This window comes from Vombatus ursinus, unplaced genomic scaffold, assembly GCF_900497805.2.
Source record: "Vombatus ursinus unplaced genomic scaffold, bare-nosed wombat genome assembly UNPS02014770.1, whole genome shotgun sequence".
Classification (NCBI taxonomy): domain Eukaryota; kingdom Metazoa; phylum Chordata; class Mammalia; order Diprotodontia; family Vombatidae; genus Vombatus; species Vombatus ursinus.
Window position 1 is genome coordinate 2,647,243 of NW_020954548.1, and position 23,457 is coordinate 2,670,699.

The window sequence follows — 23,457 nt, forward strand, 5'->3', positions numbered from 1 at the left end:
GTTTAAAGCATAAATGGCTTAAAACTGCACTGAGACTTTTGGGACATTCTATATAAATGACAACTATTATTCTCTTGAGGGTGTAAGAATATTTTTTTTCTAGCTAGCCAGCTCCACACAGCTGAAAGATCACTCTCATAATCCAGAAATGTGCTCTCTTAGGACATGTCAGCAAGATGGAATAACAGACAACATATTGATAAAGGTTTACTGCAACTGGTCTTATGAATAAGGCTTGATAAAGACTTACTGAGCACATAATGGCCCATGTCAATAGATTAGCATTGTCACAGACCTGAGTCAAGACTACTTCTAACCTTTGCTAGCAGGGTAGCAATGGGCAAATCACTTAACTTCTCAGCCTCATTTTCTTCATCTCTAAAATGTGGATAATAATATCTGTAATATATACCTAATGGAGCTGTTCTGAGGTCCAGATGAGCTTAATAGATGTAAAATACTTTTTAAAACTTAAAAGTGTTATAGAAACATCAACTATGATTATGACAATGAATGCTACAAATGGATTTTCCCAAGTTGGAGATTGTGTTCTCCTTTGTTGATATAGGTATGTTCTAAAATTCACGTGAATTAAATGTGGTCTCTGAGGCAGGTTTCCTTTCGGCCAAAGTGATCTCTTTGACACATGTCACTAGCGTCCGTGTAGAGGGTGGGGACTGGTGCTGCCCTATAGAGGATAGAGTGATGGCCCTGGAGTCAGGAAGACCTTAGTTCAAATCCAGCCTCACACACTTACCACCTGTATGACCCTGGGCAAGTCATTCTGTTTGTTTTAGTTTTCTCAACTGTAAAATGGGGATTAGAATAGCACCTACCTGCCACGGTCATTGCAAAGATCAAATGAGATAATATTTGTAAAGCACTTAGCACAGCGCCTGGCTCAGAGTAAGTACCATATAAATGCTAGCTATTGTTATTGTTACTGTTATTATTATTATTATTATTATTAGACCATGGGCAAGTCACTTCACTCTGAGTCTCAGTTTCTCTATTTGTAAAATAAGGAAGTTGGATAAGATCATCTTTAAGGTCTCTTCCTGCTGTGAAAGTCTTTCATGTTAAGATATCTCCCTCAGGCACTGCCACCAACAATTGACCGTTAAAGAGACTCTGATCTGCTGGCACCCAAACAAATTCTTTTTAAAGGAGCTTTATTAAAGAAAGTTTTGTTGTTCAGGTTTTTTTTTTGGTTATGTTTGACTCTTTGTGACCCTATTTGGGGTTTTCTTGGCAAAGATACCAGAGTGGTTTGCCATTTCCTTCTCCAGCTAATTTTACAGATGAAGAAACTGAGGCAAACAGGGTTAAGTGACTTGACCAGGGTCAAATGATCCCGAGTTACCAATTCTATGCAAAGCATTTTGGTAGCCTCATTTATGTTTGCTGAGCTGCTAGGTACAGCATCCTTCTTCCTGGTTTGCCAATTTTCCTTTTTAAAGGATTATACTTAGCTCTTGCTCGGGGTATAAGGGGACAGCTAAGATTACATCAGGAATTCACAAAAGTTACATTTTGCTGAGTCAGGAGGATCCATGCCACAAACTGATCCCAACTGATTGATCATGTGTTTTCTGCAGGCAGAAGAGGGGTAGGGTTGAGAGGAGCTCAGAAAGTCACCAGAAATGACAATTTTTAAAATTCCCATGAAAAGATCAAGCCGTTTTTCTTCCTTTTTGTTAATTCTCTAGCCCAGTTTACTAAAGATAGGCCAGTAGAATTATACCTGTTTATGATGTGATTCAGGAAAGTCAAGGAGCAGATAAGACATGAAAGCAGAGGAGATTCATTTACTTTCCCCCAAAGCACTGTATTTTTTCCAAGATACGGGAGTGGAGTCAAAGCTCTTCTATATCACTTAAGTGTGAGTATATATATGTCCCATGGAGACATGATGAGAAAAAAAATAATATTCCATGCCTGAATAACAATTTGCTATTCCATGTCCTTCTTTGCAATTGGGGTTAAGTGACTTACCCAGGATGATGCAACTAATAAGTGTCAAGTCTGAGGTCGGATTTGAACTCAGGTCCCCCTGACTTCAGGGCTGGTGCTCTATCCACTGTGCCACCTAGTTGCCTCCTATGTTGTTCTTAGGAAGTCTTATAAGGCAGCTAAGTGCAAATTGTATCAAGTGCTGGAACTGGAGTCATGAAGACTGGAGTTCAAACCTTGCCTTTGATACTTACTAGCTGTATGAACCTGGACAAGTCACTTTATTTCTCTCAGTCTCAGTTTCCTCATCTGTAAAAGAGGGATAATAATATACCTACCTCACAGAATGGTTGTGAGGATGAAATGATATATAGGCATATAAATTACTTTGCAAACTTTACATACAAATGTTAGCTATTGTTATTTTTTTTGGCAGTTTAGAATAGACAACTTTCTCTTTTAAGTATTTTATTGATGCTTTAAAAACAACAGCAGGGGCAGCTAGGTGGTGAAGTAGGTAGAACTCTGGCCTTGGAGTTAGGAGTTCAAATCCAGCCTCAGACACTTGAAACTTTACTAGCTGTGTGACTCTGGGCAAGTCACTTAACCCTGATTGCCTCACACACCCCAAAACCAAACCAAAACAAAAAATAAAAAACAACAGCATCAATAACACTGTCACTTCCCAAAGTCATCTTCCTTATATAGAACCCCACCTCTCAACAAGAAATATCCTTCGCAATGTTCTTTTCCCCATGTAAAAACCATCTCAAAACAAGAAAATATACTTAAATGAAACAAACCAAAACTTTGGCTATAAATGAAAGCACATCCCATTCTGTACCCCTCTCTAGTCCACCACCTCTGGGGAGAAGAGAGAGGTATACTTTACCATTAGTAAATAGTCTTCCTAGCCCAGCTGCTGCTCCTGCCCTAGAGCACTTAGACTTTTGATTTTGTTTCATTGAGAACTGGTGTGCTTTTCAGGAACATGTCAAGAGGATGTACGTGCACATGCAAGTGTTCAAATGTGCATGTATGGCTTTGTATGTGTAAGGATTTCCCCTGAAGATCAAAGAGTTGTGGTATGTAGGAAGACGGAGTTCTCTAATTACATGTGAGGTGATACAAGAAAACCAACTCCCCAGACATCTAGGTCAGGATGGATGGGAGAAAGAGATGTTGGGTACTGCCCTAATAAAAGCCCTTTCCCAGCTTTCACCTGCCTATGCTGCTGTTCTTTGTTCCCTCCAGCACCTTGGAAAAAAAAACCCTACATAAAGGTGAAGGCAAATTCAGGGGCACTTGGGGAGAGGTAGTAGTAGAATCTGATAAAACAATCTCCTGCATAAGCAGTTAATGAGGTAAAGAGTTCAGGTTGTTGTTTGGTTTGATTTGGCTGCAGACTAGTCTTAGGAATTGAGGATCCAATTTCCTGACATGCTCTCTTGACTAAGCATGAATGATTAGAAGCAGATCTCTGTCTCTGTCTCTGTCTCTCTCTCTGTCTCTCTGTCTCTGTCACTCTGTCTCTGTCTCTATCACTCTCTCTCTCTCTCTCACACACACACACACACACACACACACACACACACACACACACACACTCACTTCTGGAATGAGGGAATAGGAAGACCGAGGGAAATGGAGACAGAAAGAGAGAGAGAGAGAAAGGACAAAGTCCCAGCCCATTATAACATGGCTTGATATTACACGGATTTCAATATTCCATAGGTCAAACTACTATGTGATATAGTAGGCAGATGGAGAAAAGGAGTTTTTTGGGGGTGGGGCAGACCTGTAATTTTACTACTATAATGATTACCAGGGAAGAAACCCCTCTTCCAAAGCAGATCATCAACTACTTTGCAGCTTACAGTTGTAGAGAGTTGCCTGGGGCACTGAAGGGTTAAATGATTTGCTGAGAATCACATGGGGGGCACACAGCCATTGTGTGTTAGGGACTGGATTGGAAACCAAGGCTCTGACTTAGAGGCCAGTTCTATCCATTATATCATACTCCCTCTTGGGGAATGGTATAATGGTATTTATTGTGTAAGAAACCACAACCACCACCACAACTGAAACAATCATGCAACAAAACTGGACCTGGAGTCTGATGACCTCAGTTCAAGTTTTGGGTGACCTTGGGCAAATCACTTCCCCTCTCTAGTCTCCATTTTCTCATATACAAGGTGAGGTCATCGGACTTGTGACCAAGAAGGTCTCTACTAGTTCTATAAATGTCTAACTTCTGGGGTTATTTCTTGTTTTTTCCTCACAGTGGAGATAGAGTAGAGCTTCCGCCTAAGGGAGTATGGAAATGGTGTGGTAATAAAGGTCAGTTTAGGCCGAATAGCAGCCTGATCTCTAAGTTTGATTTAAGAGGAAACAGGAAGTCCTGCCCTCCAAATATCTCACTCACTACTCTACCACAGAGCCTGGAATTTGGCCTTCAGATAGTCATTCATATGGGTCAAGGTACTGCCTTCTAGAGATATCATCAGATACAAAAACTAAGCATGAATCAATTTGTTTATTTCTTTCCAATTTGTCTGAAAGAAGAGACCTGTAGTAATATGGCACTTAGTAGGAGATTTCTGGGAGATAGGGGGTATGAACAGTTTCTACTGTGAGATGAGAAGATGGAGGAAGTGGAAAGGCATCAAGACCAACTTTACTACTTCACAGTTTTGCTTCAGGTTAGCCATGGTCATAACACCTGACAGAAAAGTGCCAAATTTCAGCTGTCACCAAGAGGTTTGGTTGAAGAATAGTTGGTTTATTTAGAGGATTTCTTCATAGACTGGATGGGTGATGATTTTTTTATTTCCTGTAAGTAGAAGATCCTATTCTTCTAAATTAGGTTGAAATAAGCTAAATCCCTTTAGTTTGGATCTTTTGTTTTCTAATCTCTCAATAATTTTTTGCCTTTGCTGCTTAGTAATCTCTCCAGGTCCTTGCACCTCTCAATTTGTGAAGCCCAGACTACACGCAGTGCCTATTTCTAAGTTAAATGGGAAAAGGCATTTTGGTGTGGTGAAAAGAGTGTTGGTTTTAGAGCCTAAGGACCTTGGTTCAAATCCTAGTTCTATCATTTGCAACCTCTTCCTCATTAGGATATGAGGTCCTTAAGACAGGGACTATTCCCCGCCCCCTTTCTATGTATATCCAGTGCTTATTATAGTGCTGACACATAGTAAGTGCTAAGTAAATGCTTGTCAACTGACTGTGTGACCTTGGGCAACTCACTTAACTTCTCTGGAGATCAGTTTCCTTAACCCTAAAATAAGAAGGTTAGACTAGATGAGCTAAAAGTTTCTTTCCAGTTTTAAATCTATGTTTATGGTCCCCAAATTTGAGATTCTCATAAGTCCTGTGTTTTATGCAAGTACCCATAGGTTAATGCACATTGTTAAATGTTTTGCTCTCATCTGCATTCATTAATTTCCTTCAATAATTTTTCCTCATTTGAGATCATACTACTTAAGTCAGTCTACTCTTTTTTCCTTTCTTGAACTTTGTCTATATATTACCTCATGAATTTGCCCACTTGTGTCCCAGGCTCAATTTTGTTTTAGAATAATTTACTTAAAGGATTCTGCAAACTAACAAAATAATGGCAAATGACCTGGAAGATTAATTTAAATCTTTCTTTCCCTTTTCACTTTGAAGTCTCAACCTTTGACATGTTCTCCTGGCTAGCAGATGGACTTGCACAATCCCTTTTTTGTTGGCTTTATTCTCTTGGGTCTCAAGTTGACTTGGCTCAGGTTCATTAGGCTTCTTTCTAAACCTTGACCATCCATCCATCCATCTATCTATCCATCCATCTGTCCTTGACTGTGGTATTCTGTCACTTGGCCAGTTTCTCATTACCACATTGCTGAGTGTCATGCTAGCTTTATCTCCAATGGAATCTCGGAGGCAAATGATGAAGTGGAAAGAGCACTGGAAAGAGATTCAGAAAACATGAGTTCTAATTCTGATTCTGTCAATCACCATTCATGTGAACAAGTTTCCAAACCTTTATGAGTTTCATTTTTCTTATCTGTCAAATGTGGGTTTTGGACTAGAACAATGGACAGAAAAGGTTAACACTGGAAAGGACTTTAGACATCCTACAATCTGACCACTTTATTATATTGATGAAGACATGGAGATCCAGAGAGAGGACAAGGCCTCAACAGTGTTGCCCAGTGCAACATTCAGGATAAAAGCTCAAGTCTTTTGACTCTGAAGCTAATGCTCATTCTATTTCAGTAGGCTGTTGGACATAATGGAGCATGCCTATAATCTCTACTACTAGGAGGTTGAGGCTAGTGAATTGCTTGAGCTCAGGAGTTCTGAGATGCAGTGTGCCAAGTTGTTCAGTTATCTGAGCTATCTCTGGCACCAATATGGTAAGCTTCATACCCCCACCCAGGAGTGGGGGCAACCGGCTACCTAAGAGGAGAAAACTGGAGGTCAAAGTTCCCATACCAATCAGCAGCCTGTGAGTGGTTGCTGTACTCCCAGCTTGGATAAGAGAGGGAGAAACAGTGTCAAACCAAACCAAACCAAAACATTCCACCAGGCTGTCTCCTTGGATATGCTCTCAGGTCCATTTCAACTCTAACATGGAATCATAGACTTGGAGTTATAAGGCATATTGGAAGCCATTTGTTTCCTCTGATTCTGTGACTTAGGAATTCTTACCTTGGTCGTAGGGCAGCTAGGTGGCTCAGTGGATAGAGTGCCAGGCCTAAAGTCAAGAAGCCTCATCTTCCTGATGATTCTTCAGACACTTACTAGCTGTGTGACCCTGGGCAAGGCACTTAACCCTGTTTGCCTAGTTCCTCATCTGTAAAATGAGCTGGAGAAGGAAAGGGCAAACCACTCCAGGATCTTTGCCAAGAAAACTCCAAATGGAGTCACGTAGTGTCAGATATGAATGAAATAACTGAACAATCACCACCACCACCACCACCACCACCACCACCACCACCACCACTACCAATTGGCTTAGTCCTTTGGTTTGTTGTGCTTGTATGGATTCCTTGTTCCTCAGGATCTCTAGCAAAGAGTGGGTCAGTTAGGGATGCTTGGGGTGTCTCCTAGTAGTCAATATAATGGGCAATGACTGTTCTTCCATATAAAGTCTCCTTTGGCTCCGTTCTTGGAGGCAGAATGCTGGACTGGATGGATCACTGGTGTGTCTTGGAATGACATTTCCTATCTTCTTACTGAAGACATTTTAACCCAGGTAATAAACAGAATACATGTAGCTTTTTTATCCATTTATAAGGAAAGCATCAAAACACACATTCGGGGTGGCCTCTTATAAAAACATTTCACTATAGATTGGACTAAGAACAGGCACAACTGAAGTCATACTAGGAAATTCATAGGAGGGAGGGAGCGTCACAAATACTGATCAGAGAACCAAAGGGCTACTGTACAATCTGTTATCACTGGCCACATATCCCAAGGTAACTGTGCTTCTGTGTCTGGAACACCCCTTTTAGCACACACAGTGTGTATCCTTAAGGGCAAAGAAAGACTGCTTAGCCATGGCTGACAAATACATCTCTTACCTCGGTGACAGCAAAACTTCTCTTGCCACAGGGAACCACCTTGTACCATTTGTCATGCAGCACGTCCATAAATCCATGTGATTTGTACTGGCTGATAAGTTCTGATATATTTGAGGTCAGTGGAGAGTTTGGAGGAAGGCCAATACCGTAGCCTAGGAGAAAATACAATTTCAAATGACATTTCCTCTGGTGTTCCTGAGAGGCTGCAATAGATATCTTTGATTCAGTGTCAGGCATGATCATGGGAATAAAATCTCAAGTTTATTAAGCATCTTTCTTTCAAAGGATTCAAAGATATTTGTATGTGTTTTCCCTTTTAGACCAATAATTTTTCTATGAAAGAACTAGATGAATCTATATGCCTCTTCCTGAGGTAATAGAAAGTAAGCTTTGCACTAGAAGTCAGGATATCAGCTTTTCCATTAACTAATTGTGTGATCCCTGGTAAGTCATTTAACTTGTGTAAAGCTAAATTTGGTTTCTTAGTTTGATTTCTGATCCCTAAGATACATTTTAGCTCTAATGTGCTATGTCTTTCATTGATAAGGAGTCTTAGAAGAAGAATACGAACCCAGGAAACATCATATACCAGGTCTGTTCTTCTTACTCTAGTTGCCTGATTTTCAAGGACAAATTACCCACTGGTAAGACCATGCCATCACTGGGTGTTGGCACCCAAGAGAGAATATAAGAGATTTGATGTGAGATGTGGAGGGAAGACAGGGGTAGAGAACAAGTTACACCATGTAGGCCTGGAGGCAGTAGCAAGACAACCAGAGATGCCAAGCCACATGTGGACATGTAGAGAGAAAGTTACATATGACCCCCAGCATGAAGTAGACTTCACTTTATAGGTTCATTAAACTAGTAAAGGAGAAGGTGAGTGCCAAAGAGAAAAGAAAGATGATTTGGAAAGGAATTGTGGAAATGATGGCTTGGAGTTGTGGTCAAAACCAAATCATAGAACTACACTATGAAGGAGTAAAACTAGAACTTGTCTTACTAGTACTGTGGGTCATGTGGATTAAGTAGGTTTGGGGCAAAGGGAAGGAGATAAACTCTCTATAAGCCTAGAATTCTTCTCTAAGGGGCCCATCAGAGAGGATAATTTCTTGACTTCTCAGTAATGCTGAACCTGTAGAGTAGTACTACAAGTTAGAAGGACTGTTTTGGTTCTTATGGGAGAAGGCAGAGTAACTTTTACTATCTTTGGGCTCATGTACAAATCCTTTTTTTAAAAAAATATAAATGAAAACCCTTCAAATTAATGCCCCCATTAGCTTGAGTACTTGATAGAGAGCTGAGGACCTTTTTGGACATCAAAATGTGCAATGTAAAGAAATTTTCAGGGTTTTCTTAGGTGGAGGCATGAGCCAGGAAGATGAAATAGAGAAGTTTTGTAAGACGGATTCCCAAAATTGTGCACAATTATTTATATCACGACACTCAAGATACTCTAACACTAGGATTATGCTTTCATGTATTTGGACCATTTTATGATGCCAATGATGGTAGCTATGGAGAGAAATGTGGATAGGCTATTCAGTCCTACTCTTAGAAAAGTTTTGATGCAAATATTTTAGGTCTGAGATCTCAGCTTTTAGTCCTGTTTAGTTGCTTAAATATTTTGGAATCAAGGTCCATATTTGTTTTCTTTTTTTAGGTGAACTGGTTGATATGATAAAAATCTTTAAGTGCTAAAGGACTGCTAGGTAGAAGGATGGGGTTTGTTCTGTGAAGCCCTGGAGGGCCTACTGACTAAGGGTCAATATAAGGAAAAATGATCTAATAATAAGAGCTGTCCAATGTGCTGCCTTGTGAGGTAGTGAGTTTCCTTTCAACAGAACTCTTCGAGCTGAGGTAAAAAGGCTACTTATTAGAAATGCTATAGAGGAGATTTATATTTTCTGAATTGAACTGGATGACCTCAAGCCTTTTCCAACACCGAGAGTCTATGATTCATAGTCTCTCTTGTCAGCAACCTCCGGGATCCTTTCCCAGGGCTGAAACCTCAGGAAACCAGGGCCTTCTTTATCTTTTCCCTGTCTTCTTACTGGTTGAGTGGACAGTAATTATTGCATTTTAGTCTGTTGCTATCTTGGAAATTACTTTGAGAGACCACATAAAAGGGACCATAGACAACTGAATTTTGTTCTTAGCTCCTCAGTGCTACAACTCCAAAAGCTTTTTTTTTTTTAAACTTTCAGGAAAATGGAAGCAGATAAACTGAAAATACGGCTGAACTCTTTCACAGATCAAAAGTGAATAGCCTTCAAAAAGATGCATATGCTTAATGAAAAACATATTTTCTATAGTTCTTTCCCTTTATTATTCATTTCCAAGGACATTTATATGAAAATTGGGTCTTTGTTCTTTTTAGCAGATATACAAAACCTTTCATTGAAATGCCAGGGCATGGATGTGTGTATGCTTAATAATTGACATAGATGAAATAAATAATACAAAAGTATCACTTGATCTTACAAGTAATATACATTGTTTTTTCCTAATTATTTCTTTTGTTCTTTAGTAGTGGGGTGTAAAAAAATTAAAACAATGACAATAATAGAAACTAGAATTTTCAAATCTATTCAACATGTATTTTTGAGCACCTGATCTGTGCCTTGCTATTTTGGTTTGGAGGGCAAGGTTGATAATGGAATCTATTAGGAAGACAGGTTGTTCAGTACATTCTCTCATCAGATAGAATGTACTTATATGTAAGTTAAAAAGGAAGTGAGAGAAGGGCCAGAGAGGGGCAAATATAATAATTTCCAGAAAAGGGAAGAGGGTGGAATTTGCAAACTATAGATAAATGAACTTGACTTTGATTCCTAGCAAGATTGTAGGATATAAGGGAGGAAAGGAACAAATATTTATTAAGCACCTATTATGTGCCAAGCACTATTGCTGTGCTTTGCAAATATTATATCATGTAAAGGGGTGGCTTTTGAATATTTAGATGAGGAAATAATGATCACTTAGGGGTGGCATAGCTTCTCAAAAACAGGTCATAGCAAGCTCATTTAATTTCTCTTTTTTGACATTTACTGCACTGGAAGATTATGGGAATGCAGTATACCTTTTTGAAAAGCATTCAACAGAATTTCTTATTCTATCCTCATAGACAAGATGGAGAAATATGGCCTAGAAAATAGGCTAGGTAGGAAGAAGTCTCTATAGAAGACTCCAGAGATCTATCCTTGGCCCTGTGCTAGTCAACATTTTTTATCAATGACTTGGATGGAGGCATAGATATCACCCACACATATCAAATCTGTAGGTGACCCCCAAAAAGGAAGTCATAGCTAATATAATGGATGGAAGATTCAGAGTCACATAAATGTGAGGTAAGAAGTAATTCAAACTTAGGCTGCATTAAGGAAGGTAGTGTGTCCTGGACTAGGGAGGTACCCCTTCTGTTGTACTCTGTCTATATATTTCAATGTCTTTCCTAACATGTTACACAGAGAGCCAAGTACGGATCTGGGGTACTTTGTTTGGTGCTGTGTGCAATATTCTAGGAAGGACACTGAAGTTGGAGCTGGAGAGCGTTCATAGAATAACAAAGGGTCTTGAATTCATGCCATATGAGAGCTAGTTGCTGGGGAACCTGAAGAAGAGAAGACTAGGAAGGAGGGCATGACAGCTATTTTTAGGTATCTAAAAGACAGTTTTGTGGAGAAGGGATTAGATTCATTTGGTTTGGTCCCAGAGGGCAGAACTAGGTACAGTGGGTAAAAAAATCACAAAAAGGCAAATTTTAGGCTTGATGTCAGGAAAAAGAAAATGTCTTAATAATTAATCCTCCCAATATTATTAGGAGTCTTCAAAAAAGAGACTGGATGGCCACTTTTGGTATGTTGAAGGTGGAAGGATTTTTTTTTTGGTATGGAACTAGAAGGCAGCTTAGGTCCTTTAAAGCTGTGAAATTTTAAGATTCTGTCACTTGTCTGTGTGCTCCCAGGAGGTAGAATTTGGAACAATGAGTAAAAATGGCAACAAGGCAGCTTTAAGCTCCATGTAAAGAAAAACTTTCCAACAATTTAGAATTTAAAAAAGAGGGGGATGGGCTGATTGAGGAGAGAGTGGATTTGGCCTCTCTGGAGGTTTTTGGATGGTCAATGGATGACTACTTGTCAGTGATTTTATAGAATGTGGTCTTGGTTAGATATGGCTTTGAAAGTTCTTTACAGTTCTGAGATTCTGACTCAACAACTCATGTTGCTGGATATTTAACTCAGAGTTGTTTTGATGACCAAATGAGATATGAATTGAATGCATTTTGTAAACTTTAAAGTGCTACATAAATATTAATCATTATTATTTGGATGCAAAGGACTTGGATTTGAATCCAGACTCTGTAGCTTATTACCAGCATAAGTCATCTAACCTTTCTGTAACCCAGTTCTCTCATCTCTAAAATGAGAGGGTTGGACTTGAGTTTTAAGGTCCTTTCTAGCTTTAGAACTATGACTCTAGATTTTATGTAAGTCTCCATTCCAACCTCATCTCAAACAGGCTACTTTTGAGAAGTTTCTTCCAAATTTCACCTGGGCTTGTATAGCAGGCAATTCCAGCCCTCATGATTGCACCTGATGACAATTCTATTCTGGAATCATATATTGTGGTCGCCTAGACTCAGTACGTGAGGAGACAGCCAAGTCTTTTAAAATGAATGCTTCCGAGGAGGCAATACTTGTTCTAAAAATAAGCTTTGAGAGCACTGTGCAGGTATTCAAATGCACTAGGAGAAAAGCTTCATCTAATGTACATTGATATTTGGAGAAACTGACACACTGAAAGTGATAAATATTAAATCCCTCCACTCTATTACATCTCAGTTAAATTGCAATTGACCTGGTAAAAATAGACCTCGATCCATTTTCATCTGATATTCTAATTTGCTGCACTGTTATGCACATAGCCAGTGGTGAGGCTTTAGTGCTATATTCTTGGTTCTCTGAATATCATCATTAAAGAGAATGGAAACTATACATCTGGAATATGAAGGTGGAGAGGGGATACACAAATAAAACTTATTTTGGTTGGTTTATGAGGGAGTTTTATAACAGCAAAATTTTTGCTATCATTAGAACTAAAAGACCCAAAAGCACAAGGGTTTAATTTTTATTCTCCCTCATTTGCATTTAAAATTTGCCTGTCCTCAGGGACCAGAGGATGGCTTTTCTACCTGCCAGCTTCTTCTGGCATTCTGAATCACTTTCCTAATTATCATTCGTAGCTAGGAGCTGCCATCAAGACTGGGCTGGCCATATTTTTGTTAGATGAAGCACAATAGAATCCTCCAGCTTGAAAGATGAAGGTATCAGGTTCTTTGGACAATTACAGGATCGTGGACTGAGCTGGAAGGGTCCTATGGGTCATCAAGTCTAAATCCTTCATTTTACAGATGAGAACCAGAGAGGTTGAGTAACTTCTCCAAGTCCTCATAGCCAGTACATGTCTGAGGTGTATTGAAATCCAGGTCTTCCAGATTAAAAGTCAAGTACTCTCTCCATGCCATACTATCTATACAATGCTGCTTCTAGGACAAGGGAACAATTTCTAGAACATGAGCCTGATCACTTCCTTACAAATGAATTGGAATTTCTGTGTTAAGGGTGGTAGAAGTGTATTTTGATTCCACTGACTTCACAGGTTAACAATACTGTGTTTACATCCTGCTTGGAAAATACCTGTTTCTGAAATAACCTCTCAGATGACTAGGGTTAACAACATCATCAGAAAGAAAGATCCATTTAGTTTGGCAGACTTTCCATGGCATGCCATTTGCAGCCAATGTGAAGAAAGGGCTCAGAATGTATTTTAATTGGCTTAATGCTCAGACTTTTAAAATATCTTTTAAAATATGGATTTTTTTCCTTTTTGAAGATGAAAAGAGAGGTATGTGAGGGAAGACCTAAGACAATCAGAATAAACTTGGGTAAATTACATAACTTGTTGGCTTTGTTTACTGACCCAAAATATTAATGGCTCTTATGGGCATTGAAACAAGCCTGACTTAACAGCACATTGAGTTCTTTGGATGGAATGCCATATATCATTATTGTTCATCTTCATTATCCTTGCTCCTCCTAGGACATTTATTGCTGCAATACTTAACTTTGGGACTTGTATTAATTTATCTCAACAGTTCCTTTTCCAATTCCAGTGACATTATTCCACTGGTACATCAGATTCAATTTCACCCAAGACTTCCCACAGTCTCTCGAACATTTAATAGTTTTGATCCCCACTTCTGCATGCTTGCTTTGGAACAAAATCTACTTCTGAGGAGCTTTTAAACAAAACTTGGAGCTGTTGTCATTAATTGTTTATTATTTCATTCTGTCAGATAAATCATTTCCCAGGTGATGAAATTTTGAGGGAATTTAGAAGCAAGGTTGTATTGATGGGTTAAAATCATTACACATTCATAAGACACACATTATCTATCTATCTATCAATTATCTATCTATTGCAAATCAACATTCAACATATTACATGTTTTAATGAAAGTACCTCATTCTCTCTTGTGCCTACATGAATTCCTGATAGTAATTTTTAGCATTGTTACCTTTTTTTGTTTTTTAGATGTTTCAGACTATTAGTTGGCTATTTGGTTAGTTGCAACAGGTACTATAAATCTAGTTTAATGAAAATTTATTAATGAAGTTTAATTGATTAATTAAAATTAATAATGAAATAATTATTTGTTGAATGTCTACTAATTTCTGAATTAGGCATTGTGGGAAATAGAAAAGTAGGAAATGGTATGTCCCTTTCTTTCAAAGAGTTTACAAGTTGTTCAATAATGCAAAGTTCATTGAAACTTCCCAATGAAAATTCCACTGGCTATTGGAGTATAATATATTTTAAGCAAAGATCACATTTTTTCATGAGAATAGTAAATCAAAATGTTGTAAAAATGGATAGTGGAAGCATCTGTACAGTTTTTTATTTTACTCCATGCAATTGGAAAGAGGTCTCCCAAATTGACAGTTGCCTTTTTTTCTTTGTATTTGTTCATTTTTAAAACCAGGAATTAGCTATGTGAGCACTGGCAAGAACTGGTTCAGTTCTCTCAGGCAACTCTCTAACACTACAAGTTAGAGGTGAATTACTAATTTATGTTAATGTAGAGAGTTTCCACACCAGGAAATTCCCCACACCAGTGGAATGAAGGACTTTATACCTCCAAAGACAGATAAGATGCTAAATGTTGCTTGACCCTCAAAAATATGCTTTCTTCCTTTTCTTGTGATCAAGTCTTACCTTTCTGTATAATTGATAATGAGAATTTTCTTAGAGGGTTGATATCTATTCTGAACTTCACTTCTTAAGTTTTTATAGTAAGTCAACAATGAAAATAATGGTCTATTCTAACCTTCAATATTCCTGCTTATTCTTACACTGAGCTGCAAGACCTTCCCATAAGGGATCACAGCATTCCACCATTGGAATGAACCATTGTGCATTTATTCCCTTTAAAAACAACATGGTGCCTAAAGATGATGCCAACCACTAGAAACAAAGTTTCATGAGCACAGATGGGAATGTAAGCAGAAAACCAGTAGGGAGTTAATTAGAGCTACAATGGCATCTGGTACTGAGATAGACCAGGGTGGAACAATCTATATCACCCTTTCCTTCTTAGAAGATAGGGTCACCCCCTAGAGCAAAAGACATCTTGGTCTTTCTTAATCAGAGACAGCTCAATCGAATATAAAGCAGGTCATCATGCCTGCCATCCTCAAGCCCACCTGATATGATTTACCGTTATTGCTGATGGCAAAGGGACCACAATTACCCAATGTGAAGAAACAAAATTGAATAGCTTTTTCATGTCCCCAGATGCTATGCAAATCTGGAATTTTTTGGGCCATACCAAATCAACCAATTGATTGTCTAGGTAGGCTGCCTTAGCTGCCTTGGGCTCTGATTTTAACTGCTCACTAACTTGTTCCCAGAACTCCCTCTGTCTCTTTCAATTGTTGGGTACTAGTTTTGGTTTGGAGAGGTTCTGGTTCATGGAGGGGTCATTTTGCCTTGAGAGGTAGGGAAGAAATTGATTGCTCTTGGAGGAAGGCAAAATTGAACAGCTTCCACTCTTGCCATTGATCACAAAAATAAAGATTGGGGTCAGCAATCTGTTAATGTGTTCAGGGGAAAGAGATACCGAAGCAGGCAAACTGGAGTTGGAATTGTCCTGATCTCAGAGAGCTCAGTGACTGGGCACATTGTACTAATCACATGTTGATTGAGGGATCTCTCATTTAATGTGCTGGGTGGGATTAAGGGTTCCAGGCAGTAGGCTATCCATTTCCATTGTGTTGCACTGAGCTGAGCAATTTGCTGCAAGAAAAATGAGAATGACTAACTTATCAAGGATGTTTTAAGACTCCTTGTATGTGGACAGCTAAGGGGAGAGGGAAAGAATGAGCAGATCTAGAATTTAAAATTTGTATAGGGAAAAGTTCCACTGTCATTTGTCTCCTCCAGCAGAAGCATCTCTTGACAAAGTAGTCCTACTTCATTTAGTCTAGCCTTTAGCCCATGGTCATAAATGCTTGTTGACTTACTGGCTATATCTCGACCCCAAATCTGTCTTTCTTCTAATGCTGCTGGCATGGTATATAAGTCCCGGTAGTTGTAAACTCTTTGAGGATAAGGACTATGTCTAGGCCAGGAAGGAGGTGATAACCAGAACTAAACTGGCAGCAAAAAAAATACTTACCAATGATCAGGAGGTAATAAAACTCTCCTTAGGGGCACTGAAAGAGAGGATTGAGTATATAGCAATCTCAGAAAGTTAATTTCAAAATGAGTGGTCCATTTAAGTTCATTTACTAGCAATGTGCAGGTAGAAAAATCACCAGACTGAGAGTATGAAGACTTGAATTATAGTCTAAGCTTTGGCACTGACTGTCTGGGTGACCTTGGGCAAATAATTTAACTTTACTAGTTTCCTCTTCTAAAAAAAATGAGAGATGATATTGAAAGTCCCATCTACTTCTTAAACTCTATGATTGTAGTTTTACAGACTTGGATTGATCACAAGACCTGACCATTAAAGAAATCAAATCAAAATGAAGTAAAATGACTTTTAATACTTGTTAATGAATTCATCCTCTCCCCCCACTTTTTGCTGGATGGATGGAATGAGCAAATGGTACCCCAAAACAGTGCCCAGCTCTAGTAGCTTCTGAGATAAGTAGTTGAGAATGACAAACTGAAAACAAGGAAAGATGGATGGTTCTTTGCATCAGTGCTGACATCTGCGTTGGTGACTTGCAAGGTTGGCAAGCCCAATATGTTCTTAATAAAAGCAAAACAACAGTAACTGATTATACCTTCAATGGCAAATGGTTTCCCCACTGTGAGTAGTTTGCAGTCAGCATCAATGGACACTTCATAGTCTAGGAGTGCTTTGTCCATGATGAAGGCGTCTAGCTTCTCTGGATCATTCCTAGGGTTAAAACCAAAAGAAGACCCCCCCCCCATGAGTCATTAATAATCAGGGAGCTATGTACAGAGCAGAAAGCAGCAGAGGAAGTTGGGGTGAATCAGGTTAGCTAGTAGTGAAGTTATCTCTTTTTAAATCTTACTGCACTGAAGACTGTAGATCAAGGCCAGTAAATTCAGTGGGGATGAGGCTTAAATTCCCCTTGCTTCAGGCTGGCATGAGGCACTTCTTTCCATAGACTCAGGCAAAGAAAAGGTCAGAACTGCCTTGACCTTCTCTAACATGGTTCTTGATGGGGTTCAGATCTGGTGGTTTACGAATGGAGACCTCATAAATCTGTACATTGAATGGTGATCCTTATCGGGCATAAGCTTTATTGAAGACTTTGGAGGTCAGGTTGCCATTCCCTGGGATGGTTAATGAGCAAGGGAGGATAAATAAAATAGTAGATCCTCTAGGGCAGATGGCAGCAAATGATTCATTATGACAGGTATTACAGTGTAGCAGAACGAGTACTGGAAGGGGAGTTAGAACTGGATTTGAGTCCTAACTATTTCCTTTATGTACTGTGTGACTATGGGCAAGCAGCTTCAGTATTTTAATCTGTGCAAGGGGGAAATATGGTTTCACTGTATTAAATGGTAGCTATTATTACTCACGGAGTTTGTTGTGAGGATCAGATGACATGATACGAGTAAAGTGTATTATAACTGCAAAGCACTATGTAAATGTGTTATCATTATTAATGATGCTTTTAGGCCAGTAGGATTGACTCAGTCAATTCAACAAACACTGAATACATACCTTCTATGTAGGATAGAGAGATGAAAAATGACATTTCATGTGCTCTAGGAGCTTATAATCTACCAGGGTGATATTTTATGTACACAAATAGGTATAATGCAAGATAGAATATGATAAGGACAAAGGAGAGATACAGACAAACCTCTAGGAATATTTGAGATGGGAGAGATAATTTTCAGTTAGGGACAGGAGGAGGGGGAAGGTCTTATGGAAGATCTTATGGAAGGAAGAGAAGGAATTCAATAGGCAGAGGTGAGGAATGAATACATTTTCAGCCATGAGGAACAGCTTGTTTGAATGCTGGGAGATGGGAGATGGCAGAAAAAGAATAGGAATGCAACATAAAGTGCATAATGAGGAATAATGTGAAATAAGAATGGAAGGCTGTAAGTACTGGGATAAAGAGTTTGAATTTTATGTTATAGAGCAGAGGTGTCAAACACGGTTCTACATTTCCCAAGTATGAGCAACCATATTAAATATTTAACAAAATGAATAAAAATGCATATATCTATATACATAGATATATAAAACATTACATTTAAAAACTAAGTCAGTATGTGGCCAGGAGTAATCCTTATGGATGAATTAGTAGTAGTCTGCATCTCTTTTTGAGTTTGGTACCACTGTTACAGAGAATAGGGGATGGTGATATGATGATAAATGCAGGTTATTTGATAGTATTTAGTGGCTGAATGAAACTCTAGAGTAATTGTTTACTTCCAACACTCAAGAAGGGTTGAGTAATGATAATGATGACGATGATGATGATGATGATAATGATAGTGATAACTCACATTTGTATGGCACTTTAAATTGTATACAGTCTTTTTCCTTACAACAAACCTTTAAATATTATTTTATAGAAGAGTAAATTGATACATAGAGAGATTAAGTGACTTGCCCAAGGATTCACAGCTAAGGGCAGAGCTGGGATTCAAATTTGGGAATTTTGAGTCTAGGACCAATATTCTTTGAACAATTCATTTAAGCAAGCCTTTATTAAGTGCCTACTATGTGCAAGGTACTGTACTATGTCCTAGGGATACAAAGGTAAAATTAAAAACAGTCTCTGTCCACAGGGAGCTTACATTCTTCTGAAGAGGAAAAACATGTAAAGAAATAAGTAAATATAAGACAATTTGACCACAGAGAACACTTACAACTAGGGGGATCAGGAAAGGCTTTTCACTGGAAGTAACATATGAGCTGATCCTTGAAGAAAGTCAAGAATTTTAAGAGGCAAAGGTGAAGATGGAGTGTATTCTAGGTATGGGGACAAGTTGTACAAAGACATGGAAATCTGAGATGGAATGCTGAGTTTAGAAAACAACAACATTTCAGCTGGAAGGTAATGTGAAGAGGAGTAATGTGAAACAAGTCTGGAAAGGTCAGCTGTGTCTGCACTGTGAAGGGCTATAAATGGAAAATAGAAGAAGTAGTTATATTTTGTTTTAGATGCAGCAGGGAGCCACTGAAGTTTTTTGAGGAGGGGAGTGACATGGTTAGATTTGTGCTTTAGGAATATCAATTCAGTCACTGTGTAGAGGCTGGACTAGGGAAGGGGAAGGAAACCAATTAGGAGGCTATTACTGTAGTCCAGGCAAGATATAATGATGGCATCAACTTGGGGGAAGGGAAAGAGAAAGGAAAAGGAAAAGGAAGAGAAGAGGAAAAGTGAAAAGGAAAAGAAATTGGAAGGGAGAAGGGAAGAGAAAAGGAGAGGGAAAAGTAAGAGAGAAGTGGAGGGGAGAGAAGTGGGCAGGAAGGAGAAAAGCACAGTTTCCAATGGCATAGGAACAGTCATATTGCCATACAGTTCCAGGGTTGCTAAAGGAGTCTAAAAGAGGGCACTAGCACACTCACTTTCCTGTGGTTCCTCTTGATGACTAGAATGTGTCTGTTGGACCTAGTCATAGTTGTTTTAGGGAAGAGCATTTTCAAGACCTTCCTGGATGGGACTGGAAGGAGCAGGTTGACCTGCAAGTACATAATTATTCGCGGAACATAAGCATGCATGTATTTACTTCAACATGGCAGCTTTTCCCAGCCATCTTCTCTGGGAAAACTTTATTTACTGGACAAGGCATTTCTTTAGTGTTCCTAAGCTCCCCTTTCTCCCTGTTTTCCATCCTTTGTCCCTTCTCCCCTTTGTATGTAAAGGGTACATAGGGTCCTCATGCTTTCTCTCTCATCCCCACAGCAGAACTTGACCTTAGGGAAGGATTTGATAAACTCCAAATATGCTGTATCTCCCAAGGAGTATTTGTATCTTTTGTATTTGGCTTGACTCAAAAGAATGACTCTCTAAGTGCATGAAATTGCAGACATTACCAAGATTTTTTTTGGTGAGGTGTCAAGAGAGCCTTCCTGGTGTTTGAAGTCATACTGTAGAATTGTCTACCTATTCTGCCCCAGTAATTTGTCTTGGACTAGAAAGACTTCTTTAGGACCACAGGCATGGAAGAAGACAGCATAAATGTCTATATAGTATAGAAGCGGCATGGTATAATCAGAATAACACTAGATTTTGAGTCAGAACTTGGCTTCAAATTTTACCTCTCTCAGTCGTCATTTGTGTGCCCTGGGCATTTAACCTGTCTAGGCCTCAGTTTCCTCATCTATAAAATAAGGGAGTTGAACTAGATGGCCCTTGAAGTCCCATTCAACCCTAAATCTATGATACTATAATCCTATCCACTTTTCTATTCAGCTATTTTAAAAACCAAGAATCTTTGAAGGTAAGGGAAAGGTCTCCAGAATACAGCTCACTTTGACTCCCATTCAGATAGAAGCCAGAGTTTATTGCAGCTTGGAGCAGAAATGATGCTTTTAAAAATAAGCATTTCCAGCTGCTGCTCATCTCCTGTGGGGTTATTGCTTTGAAACATAATAGAATCCTTGCAATAGAGTGAAGTTTTAGCAGAACAACTTTACTCATACAAGAGGGTACTTGGAGCCTGAGAAGCATGCTTCACATCACAAAACAAAGAACTAATTTAGGCTTGCACTCTGGCAAACAACGAGAAACCAGTTACCATCACTCACTAACACATTTGGGTTAAAATATTTTTAAAATCTAGTGGTTTAATGCAATTTTGGGAGCTGGTAAAGAGCTCTGAGCTTACCATTCTCCATAAACCACCAAATCCCCAGGCTTTACTTCCCTTTCTGTAAAGTGAAAAGAATTCTAAAATTTCTCTCCCTCTTCCACTTGACAAAGTATGGTAAGAAACAATGGACTGTACTCTTCTTTTGTGGGATGGCAGAATATTCCTGTGTAACCCAAGGCTAAGGTTTCAGCCAGTGGAAAAGGCACTGGACTAGTAGACAAGAGCTGGGCTTTTTCAATGACCTGGTGTTTCTTTTTGTATCAAATGAGGAACTTGTTATTTAAGGTGCCTTCTAGGATTGACCTTTCATGATTCTTGCACTAGCTCTTTCTGTCCATGGAGCTGCTAATTAGCTGTGCTTTGAGGACCACTAAAAACCCTCCATTATGTGAGATGAACTGAAAGATACTTCTTCCTCCAGGTATTTCCCCTGCTGGCTTGCCATAGCACCCTACACTCTGACTTTAGAAATTGTTTCTTTGGGTTACAGTGTTCTATGTCCAAGAATCCCATGTAAACAATGCAAATACCTCAGGAAAAGGTAACACAAAGACCATAACAAGGATAAGTTTACGAAAAAAACTCAACTACCTATTGTATTAGGAAATGGAGATCTAGTTCCTTAAGGAATTGAAAACAGGATAGGCAAGTTTTGAAAGGGAGTGGAGTAGAAAGAAAGTATATGTCTTAGAATATGGAATACTTCTTATAGAAGTGAAGTGACAATGAGATACTTTCTTGATCCCCCCCAGGAAGATACTGAAATACCAAAGAGGTAAGAGAGGAGTAGAAGACATTTGAAATCTGAATAGCAGAGAGAAGAAAAGACAATGGAAAAGTTGGAAAGTGGTTAGAAGAGTTCTATTCTATATATAACCTAACAGACAACAGCTTAGGGCAATTTCTGTTTACAATAAATATTTTAGTACCAATCAACTCCCTGCGGATCAAATACAGTTGAGAAATTAAGAGTAAGAAAAATAGGGAAATCCAATAATAAGGTTGGCAAGTTTTCATAAAGCCTCACTTAGGAACCAGTAGCACAATTAACTGTATGACAAATAGGCAGTTTCCTGAGGTGATTTGTCACTTGGGTTAACCATAAGAACCAGCAGCAAAAAAATAACAGAGGACTGAGGATCTCAGTTCTAGCAGGTATGAAGTGCAAGGGTAATTTGCAAATGCCTTGAAGACAGTGTACTATGTGAAAAGTAGCTTTCTTCTATAAAATTTAGGCTGCGCTTACTACTGAAGAAGAAGGTGAAGGGGCTAGAGGAATATCTTTCTTTTCTGGACCTTGGAAGAATGAAATATTCCTCTCAAGAATGGTAGAAGTGATTTAATAGGAAAACAAAGATGAAAAGAAGGAAACAGAGGGGATCTATGACAGGTGGTTTGAAGGATGGAACAATGAGACCCAGGAGATGGAAGAGAAGAAGGACTATTAAGCTTTTGAACAGTGTGATAGATTTAAGACTCTTCTCTTAAAGCAGGGATTCTTAACTTGGGGTGTGTGAATTTGTTTTTCAAAAAATATTTTGATAACTGTATTTCAGAATAATCATTTCCTTTCTAATCCTATGTATTTTATTTTACACTTTTAAAAACATTATTCTGAGAAGGGGTCCATAGGCTTCACCAGACTGCCAAAGGGGGCAATGACAAAAAAAGAACATTAAGGACCCTTGCCTTAGAATATAGAACTCAACTCTCTGAGGAAGAAGCAGTTTCTTATACTGCGAGGAATGATGGCGTAGAGTGGTCAGGAAAGGAAAAGGCAAGTAATGCTGGTTTGTAAGTACTCACTGAGGGGGTACAAAGGGACATATGCCAACTTTACATAGAAAATAAGGAGGCATGTTCTTTTTCTTTGGTGTGCCTATGGGATAAAATGGAGACATGTGTCAAACCTGACAAATTAGTACTGTATACTGTTGATTCACATGGTGAAAATGATACTTGCAGAGTGAACCTAGAGAATGAAATTCTGGTGAAGAAATGGAAAACCTCAGGGGTACTTGTGATGCTGTCATCACTGCTGCTAATTGAAAGTAGAGGTTTCAGAAGAAAAAGACAAATTTAGGGTGTGAATAGGTGATCAAGATAGTTTCTGAGAATGGGATTTAGATGTTTGGATCACAACTTAAGATATACAAATTTATGTCTATCTGTCTGTCTGTCAAATCTATCTCTTTGTCATTATGGCCTCTTAGCCAGGGATGGAGTCCTCCTAAAAAACTGGTAAAATATACATTTGTTTAGAGACTTATGAGTCTGGTCAAGAGTACTTAAAAAATGAAGTGCCCCCAAACATCTGTCAAACCAGATTACCATAGAGCCTTAGGTATAACAGAGGAAGAAGAATATTAGTGGAGACATCTAGTAACTTCCAGGAAACATTATCCTACTAGAGAGAAGACAATAAAAGCCATAGCTTGAGATTTCTATGTACAAATGTACAATGCATGGGTAACAAAAACTGTGAACTACAGATCTTAACACAAGGAGGTTTTAATTAAGTATCATAAGTATGGCTGGGAAA

General features: G+C 38.8%; 1 protein-coding gene across 1 annotated transcript in view; it reads right to left on the reverse strand.

Annotated features, from left to right (window-relative positions):
• GRIN3A (glutamate ionotropic receptor NMDA type subunit 3A) overlaps positions 1 to 23,457 on the reverse strand; it is a 217,483-nt gene that overhangs the window by 42,178 nt on the left and 151,848 nt on the right. Inside the window, exons 6-7 of the mRNA XM_027863113.1 lie at positions 16,886 to 17,001; positions 7,530 to 7,681 (exon numbers count right to left, since the gene is read on the reverse strand). Of these exons, the coding sequence (XP_027718914.1) occupies positions 7,530 to 7,681; positions 16,886 to 17,001 (268 nt within the window). The remainder of the gene's footprint in view (positions 1 to 7,529; positions 7,682 to 16,885; positions 17,002 to 23,457) is intronic.